The 17483-nt window shown below is 56.1% G+C and overlaps 2 protein-coding genes across 2 annotated transcripts; one reads left to right on the top strand and one right to left on the bottom strand.

Moving 5' to 3' along the window:
- Window positions 1-94: 94 nt before the first annotated feature.
- SEMA6C (semaphorin 6C) lies at window positions 95-6307 on the top strand. Its single transcript, XM_054001239.1, has 17 exons — window positions 95-462; window positions 534-648; window positions 907-964; window positions 1066-1122; window positions 1291-1392; window positions 1610-1700; window positions 1778-1900; window positions 2198-2286; window positions 2521-2738; window positions 3033-3158; window positions 3243-3398; window positions 3658-3894; window positions 4174-4320; window positions 4579-4656; window positions 4739-4794; window positions 5003-5044; window positions 5459-6307. Exons 1-17 carry the CDS (start codon window positions 354-356, stop codon window positions 6214-6216), a joined length of 2562 nt encoding a protein of 853 aa, XP_053857214.1. The 5' UTR covers window positions 95-353; the 3' UTR covers window positions 6217-6307.
- Window positions 6308-13419: 7112 nt separating this feature from the next.
- On the bottom strand, window positions 13420-16890 carry MLLT11 (MLLT11 transcription factor 7 cofactor). The gene is made up of 2 exons (XM_054001397.1): window positions 16665-16890; window positions 13420-15168 (listed from the first exon to the last, which is right to left on the bottom strand). The coding sequence occupies exon 2, from the start codon at window positions 15159-15161 to the stop codon at window positions 14901-14903; it is 261 nt and encodes an 86-aa protein (XP_053857372.1). The 5' UTR covers window positions 15162-15168; window positions 16665-16890; the 3' UTR covers window positions 13420-14900.
- Between the last annotated feature and the right edge of the window lie 593 nt (window positions 16891-17483).

Genomic DNA, 17483 nt, shown 5'->3' with positions numbered 1-17483 from the left:
TTTTGGGGCGCTGTGAGAGCGATGTCGGGGTGTTGGGGGATGTTTTGGGGTGCTGGGACAATGGGGCACTGGGGCTGCGCTCCTGTGCTGGGGGAAATGTCCCGGCACTGTTGGCGGCAGCTCCCGGAGCACTGGGAGCACTGGGACGGGGGTCCTGGGGACTTTGGGACAGGAACATTGGAGCAGGGGCAGTACGGACACTGGGAAGGGGTAATGGGCAGCACCGCGAGGACTGGGGACACTGGGAACACTGTCCCCACACTGTCCCCCCTCCGCCCCCATCCCTGCGCTTCAGTTTCCCCCCTCTCGCAGCCCGGGGCGGGGCGGGGGGGTCGCTCTCAGCCCCACCCGCGATGTCGGGGGTCCTGCTGCCCCTCGTCCTCGTCCTCGTCCTCCTCGCCGGGACCCCCGCCCAGCCCTTCCCGCGGGACCTGGTGGCTCGCAGCACCGTGGGGCTGGCAGGTGAGCGGGGTTCGGGGGGCGCCCGGGGGCTCGGGGCTGGCGGGGTCTCACCGTGTCCCCCCGGTCCGCAGTCACCGCCGCGTACCCGCGCTTCGGGGGGCTCCGGGGGGACAACGGCACGGCCCGGCTCGGCCTCGACTTCCAGCGGATGCTGCGGCTCAACGGGACACTCTTCGTGGCTGCCCGGTGAGCGCAACCGGGCCCGCCGGTGCACACTCGCGTGTGCCAGGACACGGCTCCCCTGCGCGTCCGTGCTTGAGCATCCTCATCTGTGCTTGTGCAAGGATTTGCACACTCGTACGCGCTTGTCAGTGCTTGTTCCTTCCCCCTGTTCCTTCCCCCCATGCGTGACCCTGCAGTCCCCCGTGCGCGTGACTGGCGTGTTGTCCCCGTGTCCCCTTGCACACCCCCGTGTCCCCTTGCACACTCACCGCCTCCCCTCAGGGACCACATCTACGCCTTCGACCTGCGTCAGGACAAGGGGACGCTGTACCCGGAGCGGGTAAGGGGGACGGGGACAGCGACCCTAGGGACAAGGGGGGCAACACAGGGCGAGGCTCCCTGTGCCCACCCACCCACCCCCCGGGCTGTCTCACCTGGCAGCACCTCACCTGGGAGACGCAGGACAGGGAGAACTGCGCCATGCGGGGCCGGCGGCAGGTGAGAGGGTGTCGAAGGTTACAAGGGGTGGCAGCGGTGTTGAGAATGCGGGGATTTGGGGTGCAGGAGTTTAGGGTGCGGGGTTTGAAGGTACAAGGGGTGGGGCAGAAAGGGCTCAGGGTATGAGAAGGTGGTGACGCCGGGGTCCCCCTGTTGTCCCCCCCACAGGACGAGTGTCACAACTACATCCGGGTGCTGGTGCCCCGTGATGCCGAGACCCTCCTGGCCTGTGGCACCAACGCCTTCAGCCCCCTGTGCCGCACCTACCAGGTGGGGAAACCCCGGGGCTGGGGAACCCCGGGGTGAGGGGGGCTCGCAGCCTGCTGGGGGTGATGAACTGGGGGGTCTCAGCCCCAGCAGGGCAGTTCCCAGATGTGTGATGAGCGTGGAGGTTCTCAGCCAAATCTGTGTTGGGGCTGGGGATGGCATAAGGGAGTGCTGAGTATTGGGGGGGGTCTCACGGCCTCTGGGCGTGTCCCCCCCCCAGGTAAGCAGCCTGGCACAGCAGGGTGACGAGGTCAGTGGCCAGGCCCGGTGCCCCTTTGACGCCAAGCAAAGCATCGTCGCCCTCTTTGTCGGTGGGTGCTGGGCAGGCGGGGGGACACGGTAGTGGCAGGAGGGGCACAGGGGTGACCCCGTGTTCCCCCCCCCGCAGATGGCAGCCTGTACTCGGCCACGGTGGCCGATTTCCAGGCGAGTGATGCCGTGATCTACCGCAGCCTGAGCCCCGGGCAGGCTCCCCTGCGCACCCTCAAATACAGCTCCCGCTGGCTGCAGGGTACCCCAAAGTGGGGGGTCTGTGGGGATGGGATGGGGGTACAGGGTGTCTGTGGGGGTCTGTGGGGATGGGATGGGGGTACAGGGGTGTAGGAGGGTGTGGGGTGGGGGTTACAGGTGTGGAGGGGTGCGGCAGAGTGGGGCAGGGGGATGTGGGGATGGGGTTGGGGATGCAGGGCTGCAATGTGGGGGGTACAGGGGGGCAGGATCCAGGGGAGGGGCTGAGCACAAGGGTGTGGGACAAGGACAGGAGGTGGCGGGGGCTGATGGTCCCTCCAACCTCCCCTGGCCCCCCCAGAACCCCACTTTGTCCAGGTGCTGCCCTACGGCCCCTACGTCTACTTCTTCTTCAGGGAGGTGGCAGTGGAGCTCAGTGCCCTGGGCAAGGTGGGTGCCGGGATGGGGGGCACAGGGGGAGCAGCCGGGGGGGGTCGAGGCAGGGGAGATGCCTGAGCCCCTCACCATGGTGTCAGGCCTGTGGGTACCCCCTGGGTGCCAGCCTGAGGTGCCTGAAGGGACAGCACCTATGCCCAGAGGTGCCCAGGTCCCCTGGGTGGTGACCCTGAGGGTGTCCAGGTGCTGACCTCAGGTGTCCAGGTGCTGACCCGGGTTCCTGTGCAGGTGTTGGTGGCCCGGGTGGCCCGGGTGTGCCGCAATGACCACGGTGGTTCCCCGCGGGTGCTGGAGCGGCGCTGGACGTCTTTCCTGAAGGTGCGGCTGCAGTGCTCTGTCCCTGGGGACACCGTCTTCTACTTCGATGTCCTGGAGGCCGTGACACCTCCCCAGACCCTGCATGGGCGCCCCGCTGTTCTCGCCCTCTTTGGCACCCAACCCAACAGGCAGGAACATGGGGATGTGGGGATGTGGGGACATGGGACGTGGGGACATGGGGATATGGGGATATGGGGATGTGGGGATGTGGGGATGTGGGGATGTGAGGACATGGGGATATGGGGTCATAGGGACATGGGGATGTGGGGACAGGGTGCTGGTGACATGGGGATGGATTCAAATGGGGACGTGGGGACACAGAGGGGCAGCACACAAGGAAACAGAGCATGGGGACACACCTGGGACATGGAGGAGCCCTGGTCAAACCAAAGCCATTCTGTCCCCCCCTGCTGTCACCGCAGCATCCCTGGCTCGGCCGTCTGCGCCTTCTACCTGGCAGACGTGGAGCGGTCGTTCGAGGGTCCCTTTGCCGAGCCCCGTGGGGCCACCTGGACCTCAGTGCCAGAGGACAGGGTCCCTCAACCCAGGTACCAGTCCAGGTAGCCCCCACCCCACACCGAGACACCCCCGGGTGCCGCAGACACCGTGTCCCCACACCGGCTGTGCCGCAGGCCGGGCAGTTGTGCCGGGATGGGACCTGCTGCTGGTGTTGTCACCTCCGGGGACTTCCCTGACGAGACGCTGGTGTTTGCCAAGGAGCACCCGCTGCTGCACGGCGCTGTGAGCCCCGCGGGCGGGCGGCCCCTCTTCACCCACACCGGCACCAGGTGCAGGGACAGGGTGGCCTCGGGGACAGGGTGGCCTCGGGGGTGGGATGGACTTGTGGATGGAGTGGCCATGGAGTGGCCATGGGGAATAACCGATGTGAGGAGGTTCAGGGTGTGCACGGGCTGAGGGTGCAGCAGGGTGGGGATGGTCCTTGTCCAAGGCTCCTGTGAAGGGTGTGTGGGGCCACGGGAGGGTGCAGAAAGCCCCCAAGCAAAGCCCAGCCCCAGCCTGGCTTTGCGAGGCCATGTCCTGCCACAGGCTGACCCAGCTGGCCGTGGACACGGGCGTGGGGCCCCGTGGGAACCAGACTGTGCTGTTCCTGGGTGCCGAGGATGGGCGGCTGCTGAAGGTCCTGGCAGCTGCACAGCACCCCGAGGCCATGCAGCCCCCCGGGGGCACTGCAGCACCGGGGGACACCCGAGAGCTGGGGGACAGCAAGGACAGCAGTGCCAAGACACTGCTGCTGGAGGAGATCAGCCTCTACGACCCTGGGCGGTGAGGGGCAGGCATGGGGTGCCCAGGGCTGGGGTCTGAGGATCTCGGGGGATGCTGGAGAGGGCTGGGGGCTTGTGGGGGCCATGGGTACTGGGAGTGCTGGGGAGCTGGTGGGCACTGAGGGGTTGGGGGTGCTTGGGGGGTCTGGGGGGTGGGTTCAGGGCACTGTGGGAGCTGGTGGTGCTGGGGGGCTCTTGGGCACTGTGGGGCTGTGAGTGCTGTGGGGGTTTGGGGGTGTCAGGGGGGGGCTGTGCTGACCCCGGGTGCTCTCGGGTGCAGGTGCCGCAGCCCACGGGGCGCCAAGGTCCCCAGCCGGGTGTTGGGGCTGGAGCTGCACCTGCCGGGCCGGGAGCTCATCGTGGCCTTTGCCGGGTGCCTGCTGCGGCTGCCCCTGAGCCGCTGCAGCCGCCACGGCTCCTGCCGAGGGTGAGTGGGGCTGTGCGGGCGCTCGGGGCCGTGCGGGCGCTCGGGGTGCAGGGGGTGAGGGAACAGGGGCGCGAGGGAACGAGGATGTGCAAGGGAATGGGAACGTGCAAAGGCAGGAGAGTGTGCAAGGGCATGAGTGAGGGACACAAGGATGTGCAAGGTCATGGAAGTGTCCAAGGGCACAAGGGTAGGGGAGGGGACAGGGGCACACACGGGCACAGGGACACGGATGGCAGCTGCATCCCCGTGTCCCCGCAGGAGCTGCCTGGCTGCCCGAGACCCCTACTGTGTCTGGCTGCCCTCCAGGGGCTGCATCCCCTTCTCCGAGGACCTTCCGTGAGTGTCCCTCCCATCCCCGACCTCCTGGGGCCCTGCCCCGTGTGCGGGAACACACAGTGATGTCCCCTCTGTGTCCCAGGAGTGGCTTCCAGCAGGACATGGAGGGATCCCTCGGGATCAGCGGGACCTGCCAAGGTGAAGTGGGGGAACATGGGGGACACTGTGAATGTTTGGGGATGTCTGGAGACACGAGGTCATGGGGGGATGCAGGTGGTACCACGGTGACACTGGGGTGGCTCTGGCACACGTGGGTGATGCCAGAGGATGGGGAAGACGTGGAGGGGACACGGGTGGCTCCAAAGAACACAGGGGGGCCTGGCCTGACCCTGCTCTGCTCTCACAGGGGCTGCAGGGGACAGTGACGAGGATGGAGACCTGGCCCACGGTCAGTGACATTGTCTGGGGACCCTGGGGAGGGACCCTGGGGACCAGGGAGGGGTGTCCCAGGGGTGGGAGGGAGCCCCAGGGTTTGGGGAAGGGGGCACCAAGGACTGGAGAGGGACTGCGGAGTTGGGAGGATGCCGGAGACAAGTACGAGACCCCAGGAACAGAAGAGGGACCCCAGGGGTAGGATAAAGATCCCAAGGGTGGAAGAGGGACCACAGGGAAGGAGAAGGACCCTGGGGTGGGGGGATCCCAGGAACCAGGAGGGACCCCAGGAACAGGAGAGAGATGAGGGGGGACCCCAGGGATGGGAGGACTCCGGGAGGGAGAACCCCAGGAGTGTGAGCGGGACCAGGGGGTCTCTGGGGGGGTATCGGCCCTCCCGCTGGCACCGGGCTGACGGGTGGTCCCGCAGGGGTGCGGCACCCCGGGCCGGGGGCCGAAGCGACCGTGCCGGTGGCGGTGCTCGTGGGCTGCGTGCTGGGCGCCTTCGCCCTGGGCGCGCTGGCCACCGGGCTGGTGGCCACCTGCTGCCAGCGCCCCGCCGTCCCCAAGGCCCCCCCGGAGCCGCCGTGCTCCCCTCGGACCTCGGCCCAGCCGCCCGTCCCCCGCCTGTACCCCGCGCTGCCGCCGCAGGGCGGGGCCGGCGCCTTGCGGGACTGCCCCGAGCCCGAGCCCCCCGCGCTGCCCCCGGCCCGGGCACCCCGGGACCGGGAGCCCCGGCGCGGCCACAGCGCCGCGCTGGGCCCCGCGGAGCCCCCCGGGCCGGGGCCCCCGGGCAGGGCGGCCCGGGAGGAGGTGCAGCGGCTGCACGGGGGCTCGGCGAGGCCCGTGACCCCGCCGGGCACCGGCTCCTTCGCTAACCGGGTGCTGCCCCGTGCCGCGGGCCCCGGACCCCCCTTCGGCCCCCACGACCGGGCCCCGGTGCGCCTGGACGTGCCCCCCGACAGCCCCCCGGCTCCGCGGCGGCCGCTGGCACAGAGCCACTCGCTGGGGGGGACCCCCGTGAGCCCCCCCGGGCCGGCGCGGGGCCTCACCCGCATGCACTCGCTGGGGACACCGGGGGGGACACCCTGGGGACCCCGGCCCGGCGCCCTGGAGCGCTCCCTGTCCATGAAGCCCCCCGTGCTCCCCAAGCCACTGCTGCTGCCCGCAGCCCCGGGGCGGCCCTGACACCCTCCCGGGACATCCCAACCGCAGCTTGGGGGGACCCCGAGCTGTCACCTTCCCCGGGGTGCACGGTCCCCACTGCCCCAGCTCTCATCCCCATGTCACCAGGACAGCCCCCAGCAGGGTGAGAGGGATCCCCGTGTCCCCAATCCAGTGACAAGGTTTCCATGTCTCCCATCCCCCTGGTTTTGCTTTTTTTTTATTATTTCTAATTTATTTTCTGTTGGGGGGGGGGGGGGATGGGAGCTGCTGTCACCCCCCTTGGGGACACCAGGAAGGGGGACACATGGCCCAGCCCATCCTACTGTGTAGGACCAGGGCTGGGCCAGGGCACCGCAACAGTGGCACAGGATTTTAATAAAAAATACTGAACAAAAAATGAGCATAAATGTTGAAATTTCTGCATTCCAAAGCATTTTCCCTTGGTAGAAAAGGGTGGGGGGGCAAGCCTTTGTGTTCTTGTCCCAGCACTCAGGGAGTCTGTCACCGATTTCTTCAGTGATCAAAACAATGTGATAAAGGTCCAAAGATAAAAATGGGATAAAGGTGATCAAAACAATGTGATAAAGGTGATCAAATTATTAGATTTGCCCCGAGGAGGGGATGGAAGTGGAAGGGAGGGTGCCCCACGCTCAGCCCGACTCCCCAGGTCTGTGCTCCCCCTTCCTGGGTGTCTGCAGAGGTCAGAGTTGGGCTTTCTGTGGCCTTCCCCGCTCATCACAGCCAGATTTGGGATAACTGAAACCACTCACAGCCGACAGGAGGGGAACACGTGTCCAATTAACCCCAAAGTGTGCTAATTAACCCCAAACTGTGCTCATGAGAGGGCAGACAGACAAGGTTCTCCAGCCCATGCAGGCACAGATGCAATGCCAGGCTCGGGAACGGCACGAAGCCGGAGGAGGTGCGGGCAGGAAAAGCCCTGACACGGCACGGCCCGGCCTGGGCTCCCGTGGGAGGGAATTTACTGACCAAAAAAATGCTGCTTTTGGCTGAAAAAGCTCCTGTTGTTTTTCTGTGGAAGAGCTGGGTGTGAATTCCAGGCAGAGATCAAATCCTCCTCAGTTTTGGTACATGGATATTTCCAGAAATTAAATCAGGGGATTCCCCTCCAAAAGGTGACAACGTCCTGAGCTTTATTTCCTCCAAAAATAACCCAAACCAGTTCCCATGAGCCCTACGGACTTTTTATTTTTCATTTCCTCTTCCAAAGGGGAAGTTTTTTTCCCAGCTGAAGGGATTTTTTGGCAAAATCACCTGTTTTGGGGAGAAGGATGGCAATAACTGAGGGTAGCAGTGGGGAAGGCACAATACAGATCAGCTCCATGTTAAGAAAAGTTTTAGTTCTTTAAAAATAGAAATTTTAGTTTAAAAAAGTGACATCTGTATCTCCAAAGACAAGCAGACTCCCAGACTGCCATATCTGGATTTCCATGTGCCACCAGTTTACACCACTGGCCAGTGTGGAAAGTAGAATATTTGCCTAAATATTGTAAAACCAGGGAATTTTTATTTCGGGTGTTTTCTTCCTGAAACAAACAGGTGAAGGATGGAGGATGGTTTCCCTGAGAGTGTGAGATGCTCCATGTGACAAACATTCGATGTTGCCTCAATCAAAAAATTAACAATTTTGGGAGAAGAAAATGATGGATAAAAGGGAAAAATCCCTTCTACACCTCTGTAAATGTTTAAAGCAACACACCAAGAGAATATCTTTGTTGCCATTCCAGATCTGGTCCCTGGGATTTGCAGGTCCTTGCACAACGTCTGTGTTCAGGCTGGAATTCCCAGGCAGCTCAGCACTAATCCAGCTGCTTTGGCACGCTGGGATTTCTTCCCATTCCCAACAATGCAGGTATTGACATCCCAGAATAAGCCATCAGATCACCTGGCTGGGTGGAATTTTGTGGAAAAGCTTCAGATCTCTGCAGGTCAAGGTTTCAAAGAACTTTTTGGCATGACAAGGAGTGGAGGCTGGAGGGGGCACTGCAGGAGCAGCCCCGGATTTGACCAAAAAGAGAGGAAAAAAAAGGAATTTTCCTTTCTAAATGCCAGGATTAGGAGGTGACAGTGTCATTAGGTGGATCCAAGCTGGTGGTACTTCCCACACCACGTAGGGAAATGTGGGAAGGTAACTGAGATCCTACCTGAATGAATTTCAAAGGTTGGAAAGAGGTGGAACCAAGGTGCAAGGAAAATATATCATTTACCAGTGACGAAAAGTTGGGAGGGAAATGAGAAAAACATTTTTCCTCCTGAAAGAGGGATGAGGAGCCATTCCTGCTTTGTTGCTGAGACCTGGATTTAGGATTATGGGAATCCTAAATCATCCCAGTAAAACCCCTGAGCTCCAGGTTTGTCACAGAGAGACCCCTGGGCTCAGCTCTGCTCCAGCCAGGAGTATCCACCTTGTGTTCCTTGGAGTCACCCACTCTTTGTTCCACTCCTTGCCTCTTAGGAGGAGGCAATTCCAAGTCTGAAATACCCGAGTATTTCACCCCAATGGGGCTGACAGAATCCAAAGTCAAAAATTTTCATCTTAAAAAGGAAAAAAAAGTATCATTTTGATGCCTCAGTAATGGAACTCCCAGCCCAGAAAGGAGTAGAAAGCTCTCCTGGATAATTCCCATCTCTAAGCTCCCAAGCAGCTTTAAGCACATGCAAGAGCTGCAAATTTCCAGAGAATGAATATTTTAAATCTGTAAACATGAGTTTTTACTTTGGGAAGGCAGAGTTTGGCCAAGCAGGGAGAAGAAAGCTCATGTGAGCGACTGAAGGTAGCACCACCTAAACAGTTTCCCCTTTGTCTTCCTGGCGGGTCCCAAGCCAGGAATGATTTGTAGTAATTTGGCAAATAATACAGAATAATTAACAGCTTTAGAAAATTGTTTTTCAGCAGGGCAAGTCTGTAAACAGACAGAACTGATGTAACCCATCTCCGTGCATGCATTAAAGAGCTCCTCTGCTTCCTAATCCTCTTTTCCTGCCCCGAAGTTAATCCAAATAATCGAGTATCCCTGGGACACGCTGGAAGAATTGGCGGTAGTAGGCAAGGCTGGGGAATGACATCCCTTGAGGAAACAAAACAGAGCTCTGGAGCTGTGCCCTGCTTTGCTGAACACCATTTGTATCTGCCTCATAAAATAACGAGATTACAGTGCCCCGGGCAGTTTAATGGGAGGACAAGGTGGACTGAGGCTGATATTAATGGCCCAGTATGAAGTTTTAGAGAAATGATGGAGTAACAGGTTGGAGTTTCATCGGTTGGATGATTTACTCCCAGACTGGGACGATCCCCACGGGATAAAGGAAAAGTCTCTACCAAAGAGACAATGGCCAACTTGGCATTTCTCCTCCTGAGGGCGTTGGGTTTCCAGGAAAAAACCCAAAATATTCCAGCGTGGTTTAAGTGGCGCCAACAGAAGCCCCACGGACACTCGGCCCTCAGACCCCACGGTGCCCCACAGGCTCACAGGAGCTGGAATGTTTTCCTTCTGGAATTGAACCTGGCTGCTCCTCACCTTGCTGCCAGAGGCTGGCAGGGACAGGTGGCTCTGGGCACAGTGGCACTCGGGTGGCACAATCCACAGCTTCTGCTTCCACCACTTCCTCCCTCTTACCCTGGGAAATAAAGCAAACACCAGAGAAAAGAGACAGGGTTTCCTACTCTCTTCCTTGAATAGAAACTGAAGGGAAAGGCTTGAGTGTGTGGCTTGAGACTCCTGGGATTATGGAAAACAATGTGGGAATACAGTAGGTTTTAGCAGGAGAAAGAAAATAACACCCCTACAGCTCAGCAAAACAAAGTTTTCAGGGTAAACCCAGAGTAGTTGGAAGGCCCAAACAACCTCCAAGATCACCAAGTCCATTTGAAGGTTGGATTGATGATCTCGGAGGTGTTTTCCAGCCTTAATAATTTTATTTTGTGCACATTAATAAGGACCAGCACACAAATTAAAAGCCCTGGAATCGGAGGCAGCAGTTCAGCAGCCCTGGCTCTGCTAAGCTTCCTTCCCTGCCCCTTCCCTTGGCTGCATCCTGCTCCCAGTGCAGGAAACTGGGACCTGACCTGTGGTGGGTGCCAGAGAGGAAAACACTTGAGCACCACGGGTCAACAAATCAGTGCTGTGGTACCAGCAGCTTCAAGAATTTAAATTACTTGTCTCTAGACTCCAGGAAAAAAAAATGCTTAGCTTTGGGGAAGAGAACGGAATTGAGAAGTGAGGGGATTAGATAAACTTCCATTTTATCAAATTCCTAAATTCAAAGTTAATTAAAGGTCAAACAGCATAAAAGATGATAAAAAAAAAAAAAAACAAACCAACACAAACCTTTCTGTAAGGAGTTGTCAGAGCCTCAACATGGGGACGGGAAACATTTGAGACAATTTCAGTCTGAACTATTTATCCAGGTTTGTATGTACCAGTCAATTCATTTCTGCAGCAGTAGGTTTCCATTTTTATTATTTATTTTTTAAAATAACTGTTAAAGCACATCAAGGGCTGCAACATCAGACATGGTGATTCATTTAAAATTTAATAAGACTTAAGTTCTTTCTATTGGTATCCATCAGTGTTTCTTTAATTAAGTTTGAACTGGGATTAAATCAATCAATCAATCACCCAAAAAGCACGCTCACTCCAATGAGATATTGACTGAAATGAGATAAACAAGCCTTCTCAGCCCCAAAAACAATGTTTCTTCCTGCAATTGACCATAGTAGCTCCTATTCAATGCAGACTCCGTAAGAATGGGACAGGAAATTACCTAAATGGGCGCAAGCTCAGTGCAGAGAACCCACAATTCCTCTTTAAAAGGGGAAAAAAAGAGATCCTGTTCCTCAGCCCCGGCATAGATCAACAGATTATAGGCACACAGAGGGAAGTTCACCTAAAGTTCTGCTCATTTAACCCTTGCAATCTGATTTTTCTCTCTCTTTTACCTGATTTAGCAAGTTTATCAGCTTTGTTTCACAGAATACTTGGGTTGGCAGGTGAAAACAGCCCAAGCCTGGAGTTTTCAGCACCTTGTAACCAGATTCCCCTTTAGCCCAGCTAAGATCCTTGTTCCCGTTTAAAAAACGGAAAAGAGACGAGAAAAGTCTTTATCTGGAAGTGTTAAATTAAATGGTTTTGTTACGATTAAAGTGGTTGCTGATGCCATCTCGTGGGAAATACAAAATTCACCTCTCAGAGCAGCAGACAGGGCTGTTCCTGAGCCCTTTCTGGGTGGGAATGGCAGGATCTGGGATTTCAAAAGTACTCTCTGATTACTACGCAAACATTCACAAAGGTGAACAGTCCCACTTAACCGAAGAATTACTCACACGCAGAAGTGTTTGCAGGATGAGGCCAAAAAGCTTCCCAAAACTTTTCAGCAGCCTCAAGATTGCAGAGAAACAGCAGTTTGGGTTTCCCCAAATACACAAAATTGACCTGATGAGTTATTAGAAAAACTGGGATTACTCAAAAAGAATTTGCACTTAGAACCAAGCTAAATAATAAAAATAAGCCAAAAATAAGGCTCAAGGAACAACGGGAAATCTATTTATTCCCATCTAATATGGGATAGAATAAATAAGGAGTAACCTACACATCCTTAGACCTGCTTACCCAGGAATTTCCTTACTCAGTGTTTACACCAAGCAAAACACTCAACACTGGCGGTAAAGAGCAAAGCAACACGGTTCCACTCTCAGGATTTGGCACAGGCAGGAATTCTCATTATTCCTCTGTTGCAATCAGCCAAATCCATTTTCTCCAGACCTGGAGCAGGGCCTGGCCAGGCCCACGAGTAGCCACACGCACTGGAACCACCTTTATTTACACCAGGAGTAGGATCCTCCTCCCTTACCTCGCCTAGTTAAAACATTCAGGGGCAGGAAGCACCAGCTGGGCGTGTTTGGCTACATTTCAGCACTTTTACTTTCCTAAATACCCATCTGCCCTCTACTGGAGAGCAATCTTACTTTTTTTTTTTCCCAAGGTTTTCACACTCGAGGTCCCCTAAGACCTTACCTGAGGTGGTTTTGGCGTTTGCTAAAGGGAAGAGATTGAGAACTCGCCGCGGTGTTAAGAATGAAGGGCGAGATGGGATGTTTGTGATGGGATTTGTTCTCTGGGCGAGCATCCACCACACGGGGGTCCCACCTCCTCAGACCCCCAAGATCGCCCCTCTCAGAGGGTCGCCCAGACCATTCTCTCACTGGGAGTCCTCTGAACGCCTCACAGGGGTCCTCCTTCCTCAGACCTCCAAGATCGCAGCCCTTCCCCTCACAGGGGTCCCCAGAGCCCCTCACGAGGATCGCCCTCGCCCCAGCGGTCCCGGCCTCCCTAACGGCGCCACGGCGCCTCGGCCCCTCCCGGGCCGGTGCCTGCCCCGCCCCGCCCCGCCCCTCCCGCCGCCACCCCTCCCGCCGCCGCCTCACAAAATGGCGGCCCCGGCGGCGAGCCCGTGAGGAGGCGGAAGGATATAGGACCTTCGACAAAAGAGTCCTCCGGAGCGGCGCAGAAAGACCGGGCTGGCCCCGCAATCGCTGTGTCACAGCGGGAACTGTGCGGAATGCGGGGATTTCTCCTTCCTTTCTCCGTCGTCCTTCCCGCCCTGAGGCCGTCGGGAGAGGTCTGGCAGGGGAGTGTTTTCCTCTGGCGGAAGGATATCAATCAGTGGGATTGGCGCGCCGTGACGGGTCCCTGGAGTTAGATCCGGCAGAGGCGTTTTTGCGCCAAGTATAAAATGGCGGCGGTGCCTCGCTGAGGGGGGGTGGTTTAGATGTGTTTTGGAACTTTCATGTTCAGGGTTTGTAAATATATTTGTGTTTAGATGTATGTGTTTCAACAGGTTGGGCATATCGGTCACCTCTGAGTGCCTTCCAGTCCAGGATTTAGCTCCCCTCAGGCTGCCAAACCGCCCTCTCCAAGGTGTGTTACCCTTGACTTGCCCAAAAAGTCATTTTTTTGAGGTAAAATTGGAGCTCTGGGGCCTATTTCTTCTCTGGGGTGTTTTCCTGCGAGGCTTGGAAAAGCCGAAGTGTAAATAATATCTTTAATGTGCTTATAATAATCTTTTAGGCTTAGTTTTTCCACGCTTAAGTCTTCCACAGCATGTGCGAAGACACGGGGGTGAGTTCCTAGCTCACCATGAAGAGATTTGAGACATTTTAATGCTAAAGACCTTGATGTCAGTCTACATGTCCACAGGACTGTGTATGTTTTGAACGGATTTTATTTAAAGTTTCATAATAAATACTACTCTGGCAGGTTTTCCTAGCTGGGAACACAAGAAGTCAAGCAGCTCTGCAGAGGAGAGTTTACATTTTTCGTCTCTGGTTTTACACAGATGGTTCAAAATAAGCACACTTGATTATTTCTGCCGATTACAGGAGAGCTGCATCCAATTTTCATAGTAGAATGCAGATTTTTCCAATTTTTTGCCTATTTCTGGCACTTTTTAAGTGCTGCCTCAGCCATGTACCCCCGCAACTCTCAGGATGATTTTGGGATGCTTCACATCACTTAATCCCAATCAAACTCCAAAAAAAGCACATTCAAGAAGACAAATCAATCCCAGAAAACAATCCTGGGGAAGAAAAAAAAAAAAAAACCAAAAAAAAAGCAAAAAAAAAAAACCCAGAACAAACAAACAAACAAAAAAAACCCCTGTTTAAAAGCCAAAAATTATTCCAGGTTGGGTTTTTTTTACCCCAATTTTAAGCTGATGCTCAGAAGTAAACCTCAGCAGGTGAAAATCTCCCCAGAGAAAACTCAAGGCTTCTACTTGAATGAATGCAGCGTTGTTTGTTGTTGCTTTTAAAGGGTTTGATTAAGTGGGTGGAAAACCTGAAATATTTTCATCTGGGGGTAAGATCCATCTTTCAGCTCTGCCCCATTACCTTTCCAAACCCCACAATGTACCCAGCATCTGTCCCAGTCAGGAGTTGCACCGGGAATAAACCACGTGGGGCATAAAAAAAGGATGAAAAAATCAAATTTGGGGCAATAAACACCCAGCCTTGACCTCACTAAGCAAGGTCAGAACATTTCCATGTCTATTTACCCTCCTGGACATATTTTTTTCTGCTTGGGCTCACACCACAAGGCTCAAAGTGATTCTTTTTCTCAAGATATCTTGGGCACATCTCTGCCTCTTCCACCTTGCATCCCTGAGGGGAAGGTTAAGGGACGAAGCAGAATTTTGAGAAATTGGGCCTGGGGAGCACAGAGGGTCGATGCTTTCTGCAAAACGAGGGCGATTCCCATTGCTCTTCATTGCACTAATAAGTATCTTAAAAAAGCACATGGGAAATGAGCTGAGAAATTGTCACACAGGGTGGGGACAGCCATGGTCACGCTGACACAGGGGGGGTGGCACCTCCCAAACCCTCTGGGAACAGAGAGGGGCAATGAGGGGGGCTGTTTCTGCCCCCTCCCCTCATGTTTGCCCCCAGTGCTGTTACTGGCACCGTTGTGATTCCAGGAGGAAAATAGGGAGAGGGGTTGGAGATTTTCAGGGAGCCCATCACCATCGAGGCCGCGGTGAACCGCTGAGTGAGTGAGGAATGGCAAAAAAAACAAACCACCAACAAAAAAACCCCAACCCAACAGCCTCCAAACTGACAACAAAACCAAATCCTGGCATGGCTGGCGGAAAAAGAGAGAGCAGGGGGGTGAGGAGGGGCAGGGAGGGCTTCAGATTAAATCGAAATCTAAGGAGCTGATGCTGGCAATGGGAGCTCGCCAGAAGTTAAAGCTGTTGAACTGCAGCAGACTGTCCTCTTCTTGGGAGAGGTCCTGGCTGCCCTGGTCCCCGAGCTTGGCCAGCCCTCCCTTGGGCTTGTAGAGGGCCATGTCTGCGAGCCCCAGCCCCTCCAGCTCGGCCATGTCCAGCCGTGGGATCGGCATCCTCCAGTAGATGAAGGAGTCGTACTGGCTGCTGATGGTGTCCAGCATTTTCAGGCTGTGAAGGGCATGAGGGGAAAGAAGAGGAAGAGAAAAGCTCTACCAAAGACACAGGAGTTGCCCGCAAAGTGGCCAGAAATCTCAGGTGTTGCCATGTTGACCCTGCCCCGTAGGATAATCCCCTAAAAAGGGGATAATCCCCTAAAAAGGAGTTTATGGTGGAGGAGAGCATGGCGTTGTTGAGGTTTGACTCTAGGCTGTGTCTAACTGCAGGCTTGGGCTCTGCCAGTTTTATCCACACCCTTCTCTGCACCGTAATTCGGAAGGGGCCCAAGGGATTTGTCACGCCGTGCCTCAGTTTCCCCATCCAGGCAGCACAGGAGGGGAGGGCAGGGTGGGGATTATCCCCTTCCCAACTGCTCCTCCTGAAACCCATCCTGCCAGCTCTGGGGAGCAGAGGTGGGAGAGCAGCACCCAAACAAACCCTTTTTCCACACCTCCACACCTTTCCCTGTGCCAAATCCCCGTGGAGTGGGCAGTGAGGAGGGGGTCCCTGTGCAGCCCCCTCCCCCCCGATCCCACCCCATCCCTCCCTCCCATGACCGAACCCTCTAGAAAGGGCTGGAAGGAGCCTCGCCCGGCATTCCCACCACACCCCACCCATCCCTGCAGTGCCATCCATCCGTCCCTGCTGCAGAATTCCCCCCACTGCAGCCCCACCCCGATCCACCAAAAATTGGGAAAGAGCAGGACAAGACGTGGATCAGCTTCTTGGCGGTGGCAGCTGAGTCACTGCCTGGCTTCTCCCCGGCAGGGTTGTGTCATTCACCTCCTCGACTGGCACCGGAGGTGGGGAAAAAAAAAAGCAGACTAACCCAAACCATCCTTATTTCCCCGCTGATTCCCTGTCTTAAATCTCGGGAATCAGAATTCTCGAGGATGATTCAGGCATTCTTTGGATCGTGCCCTGTCTGTGCGATGAGGGCTGGTCAGCTGCTAAATTTAAGGTTCTGGATGTCACTCAGAGGCTGTGAAAGGCTCCTGTGTCACCCCCGCCGGGTAAACTGAGCCACAGGACTTTAAAATAGGCTCTTCCTGGGGAATTTATCCCTGGGGGGGTCCATCCCTAGGGATCTATCCGTGAGTTTTTTGCAGCACAACAGCAGAGAATTATTAATGGTGATGGGTGTTGCGGACATGGATTTTTAAGCTCCAAATGGTGAAAAATTGGATTTTAGTGACAAGACAGGGGAAAAGAGAGTTTAGTAACAAGTAAAATAATAAAATATCCAATAAAAGGGAATGAATGTGGGGAAAAAAAAACCCTCTCGTGTCGCTTGTCACCCCTAAAAAAGAGCATTTCCCACGGTCTCAATGTGCTCTGCTCATCCCATGGAAGCAAAACCACCTTTCTCCACTTAAATCCCCGCTGGCTGTGGCTCATTTCCCCCCATCAAAAAGAAATTCCAACACCCCCCCCCTCTCCACCCAAATCCTTCCCGGAATAAAAAAGCATCCTCCCGCTGAGCATCCTCCCGGGCTCGCATCCCTTACCTGCGGAGGGCGGGCGGTGCCTGGAGCCGTGAGCTCGGTGCCGGCCGGGCTCTTTGTGCCGGTGAGCCGCGGGCGGAGCAGCGTCGCTTTTGTCTGCCGGCTCGGTTGGGTCTGCAATGCAGCCCCTCGAATTGCCCTTCCTCGTGCGGGGGGGAGGATGATGATGGCAGATGAGTCAGCGGCTCCCACCCGCGCCGGGGAGGAGGAGGACGGCAGGGGCGGAGGCGCGGCGAGGGGGGGGATCCTGCGCGCTGGACCCCCAAGCCGAGGATATATTAAACCTGCAGCCACTCCCGGTTCACTCCTGAAGCCTTCAGCTCCGTGTTGGGGGGAATAATTTTCGGTCTGCAAGAAGCTGGGAAATATTTATTTTACGTGCATGTGAAGATACAGGGTGCTGTGGTACCCCCAAACTTTGGGAGGGCACTGTGCAGGTCAAACACAGGGAAATTTGGCTCAAAGAACCCCCCCCCCCCAAAAAAAAAAAAAATTTTTTTTTTTTTTTTTTAAATCTGAGACTGAGGATATTTGGTCCTAAGGCCACTTGGCAAAAATATCCCAGCTTTGTGGCCGAAGCCAGACATGGAACTAGAAATAGAAGGAGACACCCAAAACTGGCATCAATCACTGCCAGGGCTGAGGGGGGGCTTCACCAGGGTGAGTGGGGGCACCTCACAGCCCACTTTCCCCCACAGCTGACACCAGGTGTTGGAGGTGCAACAAAGAAAACCCCGATGCAACCCCTCAGAGCAGGGAATCTCCCTGCCCCAGCACCACTGAGACCCCAAACACCCTTTTTTGGGGGCAGAGGCCACATCC

Source organism: Vidua macroura, chromosome 29 (genome assembly GCF_024509145.1).
Source record: "Vidua macroura isolate BioBank_ID:100142 chromosome 29, ASM2450914v1, whole genome shotgun sequence".
NCBI lineage: Eukaryota > Metazoa > Chordata > Aves > Passeriformes > Viduidae > Vidua > Vidua macroura.
Note: the sequence above shows the minus strand (reverse complement) of the source record. Positions and strands in the feature narration are given on the sequence as shown.